Source organism: Erythrolamprus reginae, chromosome Z (genome assembly GCF_031021105.1).
Source record: "Erythrolamprus reginae isolate rEryReg1 chromosome Z, rEryReg1.hap1, whole genome shotgun sequence".
Lineage (NCBI taxonomy): Eukaryota > Metazoa > Chordata > Lepidosauria > Squamata > Dipsadidae > Erythrolamprus > Erythrolamprus reginae.
In genome coordinates, this window is record NC_091963.1 from 111,465,092 (window position 1) to 111,482,774 (window position 17,683).

A 17,683-nucleotide genomic window follows, 5' to 3' on the forward strand; every position below is an offset into this window, starting at 1 on the left:
AATCTAAAAGATGTAAAAATATGTGGTATATTTGCTGTCCAAAGTTTTACGTTTGTGTGTGAGAGAGAGGGGTGGGTGGGGAATAGGTAGTATTATTTATTTATTTGGAAGATTTCTTTGACCTCTCAATCTAGCATGAATAAATCTCCCTATAATAATGTCAACAAAAACAAAGCAAAATTCAACAAAAGTGTACAACCAAGGGACCACTGATGCATGCCCTACCGCCTTAAGATGAGCTCAAGTCATATTTATGGGCTTGATCTTGGGGAAATGAAGCAACCCACTTAGCAACTGTCTTGCTTAGCGATAGAAATTTTGAGCTCAACTGTGGTTGTAAGTCAAGGATTACCTGTATTTCAGGCTTTCCAAATTCTATCAGTATAACTTTACAATAAAAGCATTGTTAGTGTGCAAGGTCAATGCTTTTTGTCTGAATTATTTCCAAGAACTGTCATCTATCATCCTACATGGCATTGAACCAGGTTATTTACCAGACCGTCATCTACCTCATCTACCCGCCTTCTCTGGGTCCAGTCGGTCAAACAATGCCAACTGGTACATCCGTGGGGAAGGTCCTTCTCTGTTGCAGCCCCAGTCCTCTGGAATCAACTCCCCCCAGAGATTCATACCACCCCCACTCTCCTCACCTTTTGAAAGGCGTTGAAAACACATCTATGCCAGCAGGCATGCGGCTGTGAGCGATAGTTCATGCTCTGTCCAGTAGTGTGAATGTGGGATGATTGACTGTTTTATTTTGGGTTTTTACTGTTCTTAACTTTCTAGTTGTTCATAATTAACTACTTATAATTATGTTTATTGTTATATTCTATTTTATTATTGTAAGCCACAATGAGTCCGCAAGGAGAAGGGCAGCCTATAAATCTAATTAATTAATAAATCTAATTAATAAATCCTGGCCACTCTGGGAGAAAGCCAAGGTTTTAAAGACACTTTACAGACCAATAAGATTGGGACCAAATTAATTTCTGGGGGAAATCATTCCAAAGTAGAAAGAAGGCACATGCCTCCCAAGTCCCATCCGATAATGTGGCTTTGGGAAATTAACCTGGAACACATCCATTCTGTTAGAGCAGTGTTTCCCAACCTTGGCAGCTTGAAGATATTTGGACTTCAACTCCCAGAATTCACCAGCCAGCAAATGCTGGCTGGGGAATTCTGGGAGTTGAAGTCCAAATATTTTCAAGTTACCAAGGTTGGGAAACACTGTGTTAGAGCATATAACTTGGCCAGAAATAATTGGGGGTACATTTTTATTATTGTAAGTAGTCCTTGACTTACAACCGTTCATTTAGTTACCGTTCAAATTTTCTGAAAAAAAGTGTGTTATGACTGTTTTTTTACAACCAATGCAACACCCCCATGGTCATGCGATCAAAATTTACACATTTGGCAACTGGCTCATGTTTATGACTGTTGCAGTATCCTGGGGTTTCATGATCAACTTTTGTGAACTTCTGACAAGCAAAGTCAATGGGGAAGCCAGAATCACTTAATAGCCTATGTTACTAATTGAACATCTGCAATCATTCACTTAATTGTGTCAAGAAGTTGAAAAATGGGGCAAAATTCACTTAACAACTGTCTCACTTAGCAACAGACATTTTGTGGCCATAGGTCAAGGGCTATTTGTATTTGGTGAGCCATTCAGCATAAAACTACCATTTACATCTGGAGATGCAATATACCAATATACCATTTACATCTGGAAATGCAATGTACCAATATACCATTTACATCTGGAAATGCAATTTGTTCTGTTGGGCTCTCTGGTAGAATCCTCCCAAAAAGTCACAGGTACAAATTTCAGACACACACACGTTTGAAAATTCAAAACAATGTTCTTTATAATGAAAATTCACTTAAACCAAGCCCTCTTTTGGTATAGCAAAGAGCACTCGTCTCCAAACAAAGTGGTAATTTGTACAAGTCCCTTATCAGTTCTGTGATACTTAGCTTGCAGCTGTGAGGCAATTCACAGTCCTTCTTCTTTCACAAAGTGAAACACACTTTGCTCTGGTTTAGTTTCCAAGCGGGGGAAAATCAGCACACAAAAAGTCAGTCAGTAAAGCAGTCACGAAACACAACGATCACATAATCCTCCACAATGGCCAAACCCATTGCCTCACTAATTACCACAGCCCTACCCAACCACAGGTGGCCTCATTTTCTTTGATAATCTATCAGTTGTTGTTGCCTATGTATCGCTCTCCGCATGCGTGGCTGTATCATTAACTCTTGTTCTGAATCCAAGGAGGAGCTAGATAATTGATCTCCTTCTGAGCTGTCTGCCCCACTCTCCTCCTCCCTGTCACTCATGTCTTCTTGGTCAGAGGAGCCTTCATCAGCAGATTCCACCGGGGGGGGGCAAAACAGGCCTGCAGCATGTGGATGTCTCCCCCACATCCACAGTCCTTGGGGCAGGAGCTGGGCCACAGCTAACCACAACACAATGTACCAAAGATTTTAAGAAGATAAGAAACTGAACAAATACATACCTCAAATTACCTCAACCTGTTGGAATTCAACGATTATATTTCCAACCAACCTGGCGAAAAAGCCCAATGCTTGAGTAGTTTCAGACTCTTATAGATATTTATTCACACAAATATGCTGATCCATAATATAGTTTCTTGGTCTTGATGTATGAAACCAACCATTGCGACTTGAAGATCATGTTTCGTGTGAACTTATAGTGTTGCATCAAACATGAAGTGGCAGAAATTGGGTTCAGCTTTACATCACGGTTCATTACAGGCAGATCGGAGATCTCAAATTAACATTTTGCATTATCTTTTCCCGAATAAACTCAGTGTTTGTTGTTTCATGTTCTTCCAAACAGTTCCTGTATGCAGGCTCACCCTTGAGGGAAGAAATTGCTGCTGAGATGTATGAAGATGAGTTGGACATTAGGCATTCGGGATCCTTCTTGAACAGCAGCATCACCTCGGCATGGAGTGAGCACAGCCTTGACCCCGATGACATTCGGGTGGGTGGAACACTCAGGACCTTCTTTTGACGCTAGCTATGCCAGAAACAGTGCAGAGTAAGAGTTCCCTTTTGTAGTCTTTCTCCTGAAGAAAATTAACAGCAATAATAATAATAATAATAATAATAATAATAATAATAAATAATAATAATAATAATAATAATAAAAGGGGGTGTGGCCATCCTTCACTACCCCAAATAAATGCTAGTTGCAAAAGGGTGGGAAGGTCCAAAAAGACTGAGCTTCTTGTTTCTCCTTGAGGGTTTTGGTTATAGGTGGGAATAGAGATGATGAGGAATGGGAAGAAGGGGAGATGGAAAGTTGAATTATTGCTAAACTGATGTAAACCATTTCCTGTCCTGGGACAGACAATGAGCATTTAACCCTTTCTTTCAGGGCTAATTCCTGCTCTGAATCACATACAGTTTGAATGCTGTTGCTGTTGTGAGCTACAAACGGCCAGAACTCAACTTCTCCATTATCAAATCCCCAAAGCAGCTAAGCACCTTCTCAGTTTTGCATTTTGTAATTCTGCAAATTGTCATCCATTTATTGATCAAACAATCAGTGTATCCTCCCAATTTAAGTAACTGTGGGTGGCTAACAAATCTAAAACAAGAACATGTCTATAAAAACAAGAGAAAAACTTATTCTTCCAATTTAAGGTCAGTGGGGTTAGGGCTGCGCAAAATGTTGTGGGGAGGTTGTTCCACAAGACAAGCACCACAACGAAGAAAGAATAAGGTACATACTGACTGTTCTGTCGAGGTCTCTGGTAGAATCCTCCTGAAAATGCACAGATACAATTTCAGACACACACACGTTTGACAATTCAAAACAATGTTCTTTATACCGAAAATGCAAATAAACAGAGCACTCTTTTTGTATAGCAAAGAGCACTCGTCTCCAAACAAACTGGTAATTTGTACAAGTCCCTTATCAGTTCTGTGATACTTAGCTTGCAGCTGTGTGGCAATTCACAGTCCTTCTTCCTTCACAAAATGAAACACACTTTGCTCTGGTTTAGTTTCAAAGTGGGGAAAAATCAGAACACAAAGATCAAAGTGAGCAAGGCAGGCACGAAACACAAGGATCAGATAATCCTCCACAATGGCCAAACCCACAGGCTATTTATAGCAGCCTCACTAATTACCACAGCCCCACCTAACCACAGGTGGCCTCATTTTCTTTTGTTGCTGCCTATGCATCGCTCTCCGCATGCGTGGCTGTATCATTAACTCTTGTTCTGAATCCAAAGAGGAGCTAGATAATTGATCTCCTTCTGAGCTGTCTGCCACACTCTCCTCCTCCCTGTCACTCATGTCTTCTTGGTCAGAGGAGCCTTCATCATCAGATTCCACCGGGAGCAAAACAGGCCTGCGGCATGTGGATGTCTCCCCCACATCCACAGTCCTTGGGGCAGGAGCTGGGCCAGAGCTAACCACAACACTGACCAGTGAAGGGCTACCAAAATTTTTACTACCACACTGTGGGCATGGCTTATGCATTTTCTTTCAACATCTTTCAGTGCAAATTGGGTGCTCTGGGGTGGAGCTCCATTTTTGCTACCCCGCTACATTCCACCCCCAAGTCCGGGCAGTAGCCCACCCCTGATACTGACCCTGCGGGATCTGGTGGGATGGATAGAAACTTGGAAGTAGGCATCCCCCAAATATGTTGGCCTCATTCTATGTAGGGTTTATGGGTGATAACTAGCATTTACATTGCACCTAGATTGCAATACTAGAAACTGGGGCAGCGCACAAAATGATAGTATGTGATCATATTAGCTATGATTTCAAAAGGCCTTTCAAGGCAACCACATGTATTACAATAGCTCGGGTGGGAAATGATTGAATCTCTCAGGGTAGGAATGACAATTGCCATTGCAACTGCTACCTGCTTGTTGAAAAGAAGCTGAGTGTACCAACTCAGTTAATGAAAACTGTCCAGATCTGGGGGAAGAAACTAAAACCCACAACCACATAGTCTTACTAGGCTTGAATTAGAACTTGGTCCTTCCTGTCCTGGCTCTCATAGCACCCAGGCACACAGAAAGAATCTCAGTAGCATGATTTGAGCAATAATAATAATAATAATAATAATAATAATAATAATAATAATAATAATTTATTGGATTTGTATGCCGCCCCTCTCCGTAGACTCCGTAGAATCCAGGCAGACATGCATAACTCCAGATCGTGCAGAATGCAGCTGCGAGAGCAATAATGGGCTTCCCTATATATGCCCTTGTCACACCAACACTCCGCAGTCTGCATTGGTTGCCCATCAGTTTCCGGTCACAATTCAAAGTGTTGGTTATGACCTATAAAGCCCTTCATGGCACCGGACCAGATTATCTCCGGGACCGCCTTCTGCCGCACGAATCCCAGCGACCAGTTAGGTCCCACAGAGTTGGCCTTCTCCGGGTCCCGTCAACTAAACAATGCTCTACCCAGGGGAAGAGCCTTCTCTGTGGCGGCCCCGGCCCTCTGGAACCAACTCCCCCCAGATATTAGAATAGCCCCCATCCTCCTTGCCTTTCGTAAGCTCCTTAAAACCCACCTCTGCCGTCAGGCATGGGGGAACTGAGATATTCTTTCCCCCTAGGCTTCTACAATTTATGCATGGTATGTTTGTATGTATGATTGGTTTTATAACAAGGGTTTTTAGCTGTTTTTAGTATTGGATTGTCACATGTTGTTTTTACCACTGTTGTTAGCCGCCCCGAGTTCACGGAGAGGGGCGGCATACAAATCCAATAAATAAATAAACTGAGTATTATCCTCATTCTGGACACTTAATCCCATGTTGACTTTTGAGTTACCCTGCAACTTCATTTAGAAGATAAATAGATATAGGGACTGAGATGAAGCTGCAGGTCTCACTCCATAGACATACACCAAGTAATGGAAGGAGAACCATAAAAAAAAAGGGTTTCCACTTCCAGCCCTCTAAGTCAGCCATCATCCAAAAACACAAGAGAGATCAAGAAGGACCAATATAAAGGGGCAATTTCCATCCCTGTTCCAGTAGAAATTATGCACAATTATATCAGACACTTGAACAAAGTTGCATTGACATCTGTCTCTCTAATCATTTTTTCTCAACCATGACTCTTCAGCTAGAAAAAGGTCTTGTAGAAGCAGCAGTATGAAATGATGGATTCATGGCAGGAATATTTCATTTAATCCTGGAATAAAGAGACATCCTAAGAATACTGATAAAGCAATTTAAAAATAAAATACTTTAGTAAACCCAATCAGGTTGCCATTCCATCCAGTGGACATAATTCATTATTATTATGCTTTTGACTAAAAAGCTGTTTTATTTTTTCCCCCTGTTATCTTGTTCCCCTGTCCTTCGTTGTATTTTCTCCTCCCCTTCCACATAATCTGTAGGATGAATTGAAAAAGCTTTATACGCAGCTAGAATGTCACAAGTCCAAGAAGATGACGTCCAACAATCCTCACCTTCAGAAGAAGAGAACTTCAAAGAAGGGCTTAGGCCACACTTTGCTGAGACGTATCACTGAGTTACCTGAATCCATGTCCCGCCAGTGCAGCAAGAAGGAAAAAGATGGGTCTACCAGTGGAAGAAGGCAAAGTCATTCCAGCTCTGATAAGCAAAGATGCTCAGACTCCAGAAATCTGAGCATGAAATTGAAGGAAGACTTATCTCCCAAGAACAAGGTGGCTTTCCAAGAACAAGGTGGGATTTCACTGAAGAAATCCCATAGTACCTATGAAGACCAGAGCGATGATAACGCAAACAGTGAACTAACCATACATGATAGTTGCAAAGAAGCTCCTTTGATGGACTCACCAATGAGGAAAAAGCTAGCCAAGAGAGCTTCAGAGAAATCTGACAATGACTCTGTTTATTCAGCCACTCTGGTATACAAATCAGCCAGTGCTCACAATTTGTTGGTAGATAAGAAATATCTGCAACCCAAGTATTACACTCTGCAGAAATCTCTTAGTCTTGCCAGCAGTGAAAAAGAAAATGCCTCACTGTTAACCAGAACAGCTAATTTAGAAAATACCCATAAACTGGCTCAAGAGAAAGATGTAAGTGCAGTAGTGGAAGATACCATGCCAGAAAGTGAAAAGTGCATACACACCGAATTCAGTAATGTAGTCTCAGAAATTGAGGTGAAACAGCTGCAGAGGGAGAGCACAACAAAGGGAATTGAGAGACATTTTCCTGAAGGCAAAAGCACTATATGTCCATGGGAAGCTGAGACAGACCCATCAACACCATCAGAAAGCAGAGATAAGGACGTAACACCCGCTCTCATCAGGAGCATCAGTATCAACATTTCTGATTTGCCTGAGAGAAGACCCCACACCATTAAGAAGAAGCCACCTGAACCACCCATCAGGCAGCAAAGTTTGACTCACAACCTTGAAAGAAGATGTGTTGCTCAGTGGGATACTTACGATCAAAAGCAACATCCTGCCCAGTCTCCTAAAACAGAACCCCCAAATATTTCAGTGCCAGTCAACATATACCTAACAGAAACAGAAGAGTGTTCTTCATTAAAACCTGAAATGGAAAAGACTAGGCAAGGAGAAGATAAGGTGCCATCTTCTTCTCCATTGGAATTAACCAGAGTAGCCTCCATTGCTGCGGAAGTTTGCCCTTGGGAGGTTATGGAAATGCCTATTCCAAACAAGAAGGACCTAGAGGTGAGTGATTCAGATAATGAAAACAGCTCTCCTGAGAAACAATCACAAACTCTCATTCCCAAAAGCTCCATAAAAGGCTTAGGTATGGCCATTAAAGCATTCAACCGTTCAAAGTTAAAGGGAAGCATAAGTTCCAGAAAGAACAGTGAGAGCAGCGAAGCCAAAAATGAGAAAGACATCAGTGGAAAGCCCAAGTTGGCAGAAACCGCTGTAATCCCTGCTGAAGGATCATCAAGGCAAGTTGTACCCTCTAGGAGTCCTAGATATAGCAGGGCAAAGCGGATCAGCAAAGAAGCAACTATCTGTCCTTTGGATGAGGAAGAAGAAGCTTCTCCTAGCTCACAGAAAAATAATTTAAATAGAAACCTCGAGATATGCCCTTGGGAGATGAATGAAAGTATTGAGGATAGAGTGAGCAACTTACCAGCAACAGTTTCCAAAGGTGCTAAGGAGATCTCCCCTAACAGATTGGAAAAGACCAAAAACCAGTGGGGATCTATATGTCCTAGAGAGGGACTAGAGGATCAAAACAGAGAGAATAAAAATTCTGATCGCTTGTCGTTGGTTTCAAAAACAGACAAGGCAGCCGAAATTTGTCCCTGGGAAATCAGTGAACCAAAACTCAAAATAGAAGTAAGTCCCTGGGAAAATAATGATCCCTCAACATCAGAAAGAGCGCCTAAAGGGAATGTAACTGCCGTTTCCAGAGAGGAGAAAAAAGGAGCCTTTGTGAAAGGGAATAATCAGAATAGAGAATCTATCTGTCCATGGGAGAACATAGTTAGTGAAGATTTATTGGTCAAGTCTACATCTAAGACCATCAGTCTTTCCAAACTCACCTCAGAGAATTCAGAAAGCTTGGAAAACCGAAAGACAACAGTTTGCCCTTGGGAAGATGAAGGCACTGAAACTGTCGATAAAGCAGAAATCTGCCCCTGGGAAATGTTGGGTCCTTCCAATCAGGATACAGAAAGAGCAACCAAAAAGACTGTAGCCATTGGACCTAAGTCTCCAGAAAAGGCACGTGGCTCACAAGAGACAAGTAATCTTTGTGAAATCCTGAATACTGATGAATTGTCATCTGAGTCAAATGTTAAAGGCCTACGCTCCCCCACATCTGGTAGTGCAGAGAACCGATTGGCAGAAGTATGTCCTTGGGAAAGTGTGGATAGTCCTAAGATTATTTTACAGAAAGAAACAAGTCCTTATAAAACATTAGAAAAGGTAAGCAATCTCCAAGAAACTATCTGCCCATGGGACAGTGTTGATGTCAACATACCTTTCAAAATCACTTCAAAGAAATTTGATAGCACAGAAAATTTAAAGGCAGAAGTCTGTCCTTGGGAAATGACCAAAGAAAATGCTTCTGAAGCTGATGAAGGCTGCAAAAATACTTCTCCAGTGAGTTTGTCCAAATCAACTGCAAATCTGAGCAATTTACAGGAAGACATTTGTCCATGGGATAGCAAAGAACTTCAGCAACTTTCACCAAGATCTGGAAACCAAAGTCTGGCTCCGTACAATAGTGGCTTAAAGAAATCTGACAGTATTAAAAGTCAAAGGATAGATGTTTGCCCATGGGAAACTTCAGAAGAGGTGAAAATATCTCCATGGACTGAAGCCATGCGCTCATTAAAAATAAAAAGGCAAGTCTCGGATGTGCTTTGCAAGGGGAAGGACACCAATGCACTTAAAAGCCCAAGTTCCAACAAAGCTTGGAGAGAAGTAACATTAAAAAAAATAAAGACGTCAAGAAGTAATCAAGGATCTATTTTTCCCTCAGGAAGTATGATCACTGATGAGCCAAATACAAAGAACAGCCAAAGCCCACATCTATTGCAAGTTAGTTCTAAAAATACTGGAAGTGTTGAGAGTGTACAGGCAGAGATTTGTCCGTGGGATTTCCAGGAACCCCAGACAAATGCTAAGACTGAAGGACGGCCAGATGAAAGTACCGTTAGAAAGGAGTCAAACCAGATTTCCAAAAATAAAGCAGATAAAAAACTTTCAATAAGGCAGATAAAGAGACAAGAGAAAGTAAGCAGCCCACAAGAATCTATTTGTCCTTGGGAGAGCCAAAGCCCAACATTGTCCAAAGATGGTTCAACACAATCAGAGAATGCTGAAAGAGCTGAGATATGTCCTTGGGAAGTTGAGGAAGAGGAACCCAGTGGCAAGTCTGAACTATGCCACGTGGAAACAGAACCTACATCTAGTGGCAATACAATAGTAAGACAGGATATCAGTGGAGTTTCAAAACGCAGTAGACTGACAAGCCCAAGCTTAAAGAAAGTCTGGATAGACATGTCAACGAAAGTATTCAAGTCGCATAGTCAGCAAGCTTCAATTTATTCCCAGAAAACTATTGATATACCCTCATTAACACCCAGCAGTAAAAGTTTAGACCTGTCCGTCAAACCTGACACTACTAAAAGCCTACAAACAGAATTTTGGAATGTGCAGGAAGCTGGAGCTACTATGAAAGCTGAAATATGTCCCTGGGAAGTTATTGACGCTCCACTGGAGAAGGGGACCTCAAGGAAGGCTTCCAAAGAGAATGTGAAAACAGATTCAAGAAGCTCTGTTGAAACACCAGAAGCTCTGGAGGAAAGTAGCAATTCTCTAGGGTCTGATTTAAATGCTGCAGACATCATGGTAATCAGCCCTTCTTCAAAGACGTTTGGTGATACAGAAAATATGGAGACCTCTCTTCAAGAAGTCAGACCGTCATTCGATAAGAGAGAAGTTTGTCCCTGGGAAGCAGAAACAGAAATGCCAGCAAACACTGGGGAAATAGCCCAGAGCATGCAGCAGTGTTTGGCTGGACACATGTCATTGGGCCACAGTCTTCCAAGGGCACAGTCAGAAGATACAAGCAAGATCCTTTCATCAGAAAGCAGAGAGGACATTTTCAGAGACAACACCTTCTCTTCTGAAGCAGAGAAAGATTCTACACTGACCAAGACAGACACTGCAAAAAATGAAAAAGGCTCGGAAGCCTGCTTAGAAGAAACAGAAGAAGTCACTTCCGCACCTGCTGTGGTAGCCAAAAGCCAAATAGAGCAGAAACCAGAGGCTCAGGAAGCAGAGGATCCTAACAAAATCAAATCAAGTATCTGCCCTTGGGATTACAATTGAATGGGCAAAACTAAGAACCTGTTTCAACACTTTGATAAAAGCTTTTTCTCGGATGCAAAATGGATTAAAATAAACCCACCTTTTAGATTAAAAAAATAAAAGACATCTACTAGTTGTGGTAATAATGCTCTCTGTATATTATTAAGGAAAATAATACTGTAAGTTTGAATGATAAAGCTGGGGTCAGACAGGACTGCTTTTGCCTCAAAAAAAGTTGTCCAATTCTGCCTTTAGTTGCAGGGTAGCTGAAGTTACCTGTGAAAACTTGCATTTTGTTTTTGTATACAAACATGTAATACACAAATCCCTTTGTGCACTCTTTCAGCCACTGCAAATCATCCGCATCAAATATTTGTAAACTATAACATCTGAGCAACAATTCTATTCACACTGAAAAGCATCCACTGAAAACAGGCTTTAAACAAGGTTGAATTGGGGATTATTTGGCAAGGATGTTTGCATATAGCAGAAGTTATGGCATACACCAATGGATAATGGCAATAACCATAATCAAGGAGAGTTGCTTTTTTTTGGTTTTGTTTTACAAAATATTACCTGTTGGACAGTGATGGGTTGCTACTGGTTCATCTCAGTTTGGGTGAACTGGTAGTGGCAGTGGCGGCGGGAGGCTCCGCCCACCTGCCCAGACATCATCACGGACGATCTACGCATGCAGATCAAGCAAAGTGAGAGTGCATGCATGCATATCTCCCAACCAGTAGCAAAGGTAAGTGAAACCCATTTCTGCTATTGGTTCATTATTTACTTAAAAGACTTTTCACTAACCTTCTAAGCTATGTTAGCTTTACAGGGTGCTTTTTTTTAAAGAGTGATGGTGTCATACCTGGAAACTGTGTAAGAACCTATCACTGAAAAGGGGCTTTGGTCTTACTTGATATGCCTCTTCTCATAGGGTGGAGATAGCATCTAGACATGGGTTGTCCTAATCCATACAGGATTGAGTCTTTTTTACTGATTATCTCTGCCTGTGAGCCAAGGACCCCAGCTTAATGAAGGACAAAGACTCAACATAGGATGCTGTTGACATACAAGTATCCCGCTCCAATGAGATTAAAGGAAAAGTTAGTGCAAGGATAAAAAATTAGCACAGACATGACCAAGATCATAAATAAACCCAGTCGGGGCTAGATGCTATCTCCACCCTACAAGAAGAGGCGTATCAGGTAAGACCAATGCCCCTTCTCCACAGACGGTGGAGCTAGCATCTAGACATGGGACACACCAAAGCCCTGTGTCCAAGAGAGTGTCAATCCTGGGTCCAGAGACTCAGTGGGAATGTTAAGGACTCTGCAGCAGAAGGCCGCATCTGCTGGTGCGAAGGCATCAATCTTATAACTCCTGATGAAGGGTGATGGAGAGGCCCAGTAAGCCCCCCTACAGATTTCCTCAACGGAGGCTGTGGGTCACTCAGGCCGTTGTTGTCACAGCGCTGCGAGTGGAATGTGCCGTAACTTGAGATGAGCAAGAAAAAGAACTAAAATCATACACCTTGGCGATGGTCCTCCTCAGCCAATGACCAATGGTGGGGGTGGGACACCTTGTGGCCCATCATGGATGGTAGAAAGGAAACAAAAAAGTCTGCGTTCTCCAGATCTAAGAGGTGCATTGGATGTAAATCTGCAGAGCCTGGCAGTCCAACATGTGCCACCTGCATTCCAGAGGATAGGAAGGACAAAAATTGGGGAGGATGACCAATGGAACCAGGAATTGATTTTTGGAAGGAAGGATCCAGAGCATCACCCGGCCCAGATGAAAGATGCAGTGGTTCTTCTGCATGGAGTGGGCTGTGAATTCAGAGGTGCCATTGCAGGTGAGAAGATGAAAAGAGGTCTCACGCAAGGGGTCATATGGTGCTGTTGTCAGAGAATCAAGGACTCTGAACAGATCCCAGGTTGGGTATCAATGAACTACAGGAGAACAGAGATTGACAGCCCCATGGATAAACCTCCTCACTGTGGGGTGCAGCACCAGGGATTTCAGGGAACCACAAGCTAATACAGAGGACAAAGCTGCCACTTGCCTCCTGATGGTGTTGGGGGCGAGCCCCTTATTGAGTCCCGACTGAAGAAAGTTAATGATATCACCAATGGAGAGCTGTATGGGTGAGAAGCCATTCGTTGCACACCATGCACAGAATGTCTTCCCTGTAATGGAGTAGATCCAGTCAGTGGAGGAGTGTCTGGACACTTGGATGGTCTTGATGGCCTCAGCACATCTGAGGGTGGTCCATCAAGTGCCAAGTGATCAGACGGTACCACCTGTGGTCCTGATGGAGTAGCACCCCCTGATTGAAGGTAGACTCTGTGACTGGGCTGTAATACAGACAGGGATATAAGGTCTGCAAACCATGCTCTCCTGGAGCAATGTGGGGCCAGAAGCAGGACCTCCACCATCTCCTCCAGAATCTTGGTGACAACTCTGGCCAGAAGGGGAAGAGAAGGCATAGAATAGGCTAGGAGGCCAACTGCAGTGAAGGGCATTCATCCTCTCCACAGTCATAAAAAAAATCTCAGGAGTTGAGCCTTCTCCAGAGTGGTGATCGGCGGCAAACCAAAACAACCAGTCAGCACATGGAAAATATCTGGGTGCAGACACCATTCCATGTGGTCAACTTCAGATGGACTGAGCCAGTCCTCCTGGATGTTGCACTCCCTGGAAATGTGAGCAGCTGTGATGGAGAGGTAACATTATACCCAAAGACCCACATGAGGGAAAAAGATTTTGTACTCCCCTGCCTTTTGATATGGGCTTTCGCATGCATGTTGCTCATGAGAATCAGTATGTATCTGGCAGATATCAAGAGATAAAGCTGCCTAAGAGCCAGGTATATGGCCCATAAGTCTAACCTGTTTATACTGTGACCTGCTTCCGCCCCAATCCAGAGCCCCTGAATCATAGTGGTCTTGGAGTGGGACTCCCAACCTAACCAGCTGGCATCCATGACAGTGAGCCTATCCAGCTTGTGGAAAAGACACCCATTAGAGAGGGCCCTTGGGGGCAACCAGAGGAGGGAGTATCGCACCTCTGGTGGGAGGAAAATCTTCACTAAAGAGGAAGCCCTTCATGACCTCTGAAATGGCAGAAGAAACCACTGGAGTGTAGTCGTGACTAAGGAATGATTGGAGCCCGGAAGGTGCCTGAATCAATATGTCATTGAGATAGCACTGGTTGTGAATCGAGGCGCTCCTGAGGTGAACTGCCATGACCTTGGTAAAGACATTGGGGGCTGACAATAGACCAAATGGAAGAGCAGCATATTGGAAGTGCATACCTGCATAGCAGATCTTGAGATATTGACAGTGAGCTAGCCAAATTGGAATGTGCAGGTACACCTCCATGAGGTCTATTGAAGCTAAGAAGTCTCCCCTCCAAACACTACCAAGGATAGTTGCCAATGAACGAGACGGTTAAGACAATTGAGATTAAGATCACTCCTGAAAGTGCCTAGCTGTGACTTGACACTTACGGGGACTTAGAAAATGGCGGCCATTACATCACCTGCTTTCAAAATGGTGGCCCACTTTCAAATGGTAGCCACAACTTCACCTGCTTTCAAAATGACGACCGCAAGCTTGTTGGTTCCTAAAAGGGTGTCCCGTGCTTGGCCACGAGGCCAGGGGGCAGAAAACTGCTTCAGCAGTCGTTGCTATGCCAGAAAAACTTTTGCATGCATCACTAACAGATTAACAAGCAGAGAGCCAAAAAGTCCATTTGGGACCATAGCTGCTAGGACTGGAATCCCGCTGGTTCCAGGCTTATAGAGCGAGATGCAACACACTACATGTGTGTGGGAGCAAATAAAACTCCCTCAGCCACTCCTGCTTCCTTAATTCAGAAGCACTGGACTCCCTTTAACCAGAGAAAAACCTCTGTATTTTAAATCATCTGATGATTGGAGAAATTAACTCCAGTGGCAGCACGGAAGGCCAAAAACGGCCCCTCAGAGCTGCCTACAGGTTGAGGAGGCAATCGGCTGAATCCAGTTAAAATCTGACTCCAAATTTTAAGGAGAAATAGCGATCCCAGTGGAGAGGGACTGGTAAACAACTTGCAGTTCCTATAGAAGAAGTGGATAGAATCAAAGACTATAGAAAATTTTCAAATTCTCGATAGAGGGAGAACCAGCAACCACATGTCCGTCCATTTTCTGAGGACTGAGTGAAACTGGAGTCCCTGGCTCACAGGCAGGAATAATCAGTAAAAAAGACTCAGTCCTATTAGATGAATGGACGAGGACAACACATGTCTAGATGCTAGCTCCACCCTATGGAGAAAAGGTGATAGCGGTTAGGTAAAGCTTAACCTTGTTCACCATTACGACAGAGAACAGAGTTTCCATTTCAGATCTCTCAGCCCCATTAAGTCTATTCTTCCAAGATGTTAAAGCTGTAAAAGCTAAAACCAGCACCTTAAATAAATCAAGAAACCTACAGCAATGGAACTAATCTATATAAATAAAAATGTAAATGTTTGTTTGTTCAAAATCTTAAATCTTCAAAAATTCTCCACCGATTGCTTTGAAATATTGACACAGTGTTGCATTTGAATATGCACCTACTTATATTAAATATATTAAATTATATTAAATAGATGTCACATCTATGTTAGGTGAAAACAGGGAGTTGATTGGCATTAAGGCTGTTGAAAAAGATAGGAGGTGCTTTTGGATTCACTGTGGATCCACAGAGCTGTGGATTGACTATTGATAATTTGAACCAATGAGAACGGTCCGTTTATATGGAGTTAGCTAAGTGTGGTAAAAGATCAGGTCTTCCAATGGGTCCCTAGCCAAGTGGGAGGTATAGAAGCGAGTCCCCAAGGCTGGGGGTTCGACTCCTACACCCAATGTACCTTTCAATTATCCATTTCCTACGGTTATTTTCATTTTCATTAAATTCCTTTATTTATTTTGACACAGCAAATAGGAACTTGCTTTGCATTGAGGCTGGTGAAAAAGAGGAGGCACATTTGGATTGGCTGGTGAAAAAGATAAGAGGCATATTTTGATTCGCTGGTGAAAAAGATAGGAGCCACATTTGGATTGGCTGGTGATAATTTGAACCAATGAGAATGTTCCATTTATATGGAGCTAGCTAAGTGTGGTAAAAGATTGGGTCTTCCAATGGATCCCTAGCCCTAGGGCCGAGGGTTCAACTCCTATACCCAACACACCTTTAATTCTCCATTTCCTACGGTTATTTTTATTTTCACTACATTCCTTTATTTTGAAACAGCGTTGCATTCAAATAGGTGCAGAAACGTGTGGTTTCTCATTTCTTTCTTTTCCATTTAACTGAGTCACAGTAAGACGTGGCCAGGTACAGCTAGTTTAGAATAAATGTAATTAGTGTTGGGCGAACCCAACGAAATTCGGGTTTGGCGAACTCACCCGAACTTTGCCGTGAGGTTCAGATGAGTTCGCCGAACCCAAACTTTTGCTTGCAGGAAGCCGCTGTGGCGTCCTTATCTGTAAAAATAAACAAGGAGGTGGGGAATTCCCCACCTCCTTTTGCTTCCTTTTATTTTTACAGAAAAGGATGCTGCAGCGATGCTGCAAGCAAAAGGAGGTGGGAAATCCCATGAAGGGGGCGGGGCTTTGATGTCACAGAGACTTCTTCCTCCCTGTTTCGGCCAGCCAGGAAGTAGTCTCCGTGATGTCAAAGCCCCGCCCCCGGAATCCCTTCGTGGGATTTCCCACTTCCTTTTGCTTGCAGCACCGCAAGCAAAAGGAGGTGGGGAATCCCATGATGGGATTCCCCACTCTCCTCCCAGGCGGTGGCGTTTCGCAGTGTTTGGCCAAACCCGAACCCGAACTTTACTCGAACTTTTTTAAAAGTCCGGGTTCGGCATGCCGAACATTGCAAAGTTTGGCACGAACCCGAACTTTGCAGGTTCGGGTCGCCCAACACTAAATGTAATACAATCCATGTACCCCGGGTTTTTCACTTTAACTAAAATCAGCCTTATTGGGACAGTAGATACACTAGAATACAGTGGAACCCCGACATAAGAGCTGCTCTACTTAAGAGCAACTCGAGATAAGAGCTGGGAGGGGAGAGATATTTTTGTTCTACTTACAAGCCCAAATTCGAGATACAAGCGCCAAGGAGCTGTCTCCTGAAGCCAAACGCTAACTTCCGCGTTCGGCTTCAGGAGACAGCTGCGAAGCGGCGCGCGTGTTTTAAAAGGTTGCAGCCGGCCTGGGGGGCTCGGGGGGGGGCTTGCAGCTTTCTTTCTTGCTCTTTTTCTTTCTCTCTTTTACCTTCCCTTCCTCTATTTCTTCTTTTCTTTCTCCTTCCCACCTTCTTCCCTCCCTCCCTCCCTTCACTCATTCCTCTCTTACTCTCCCCTTTCATAAGTTTCCTTGCTTCCTTCCTCTGTTCCTGTCCCTTCCCTCTTTCCTTCCTTCCTTCCCACCCTCCGTCCATTCATTCACCCATTCCTCTCTTGATCGCTTAAAGCCGGTCCCTGGTGCAAAAAGGGTTGGGGACCTCTGTCCTACAGGATTGGGTGGCAGAGAAGTTGAACATATGTAAATTTAAAAGTTTAAGAAAGTTTACAAGTTAAGTGAAAGAAACTTCATTATTCATTTATATGTACATGTACATTTCTTCATTAAAAACATGTCTTTCTGCATAATTTAGACTAACTTTGTGAGTTTTTTGAGGGCTGGAACCAATTAAAATTATTTACATTAATTCCTATGGGGAAAAGTCGTTCGAGATAAGAGCTGCTCGACTTAAGAGCCCAGGTCCGGAACGAATTAAACTCGTATCTCGAGGTACCACTGTATTGACATCATCGTGTTATCTATGCCTTCGCA

The 17,683-nt window shown here is 43.1% G+C and overlaps 1 protein-coding gene across 1 annotated transcript in view; it reads left to right on the top strand.

Moving 5' to 3' along the window:
* Positions 1-10,839, top strand: part of GPR179 (G protein-coupled receptor 179) — a 45,659-nt gene extending 34,820 nt beyond the window's left edge. The window contains exons 10-11 of the mRNA XM_070726512.1: positions 2,864-3,010; positions 6,412-10,839. Coding sequence (XP_070582613.1) covers positions 2,864-3,010; positions 6,412-10,839 — 4,575 coding nt within the window. The remainder of the gene's footprint in view (positions 1-2,863; positions 3,011-6,411) is intronic.
* Positions 10,840-17,683: the final 6,844 nt, after the last annotated feature.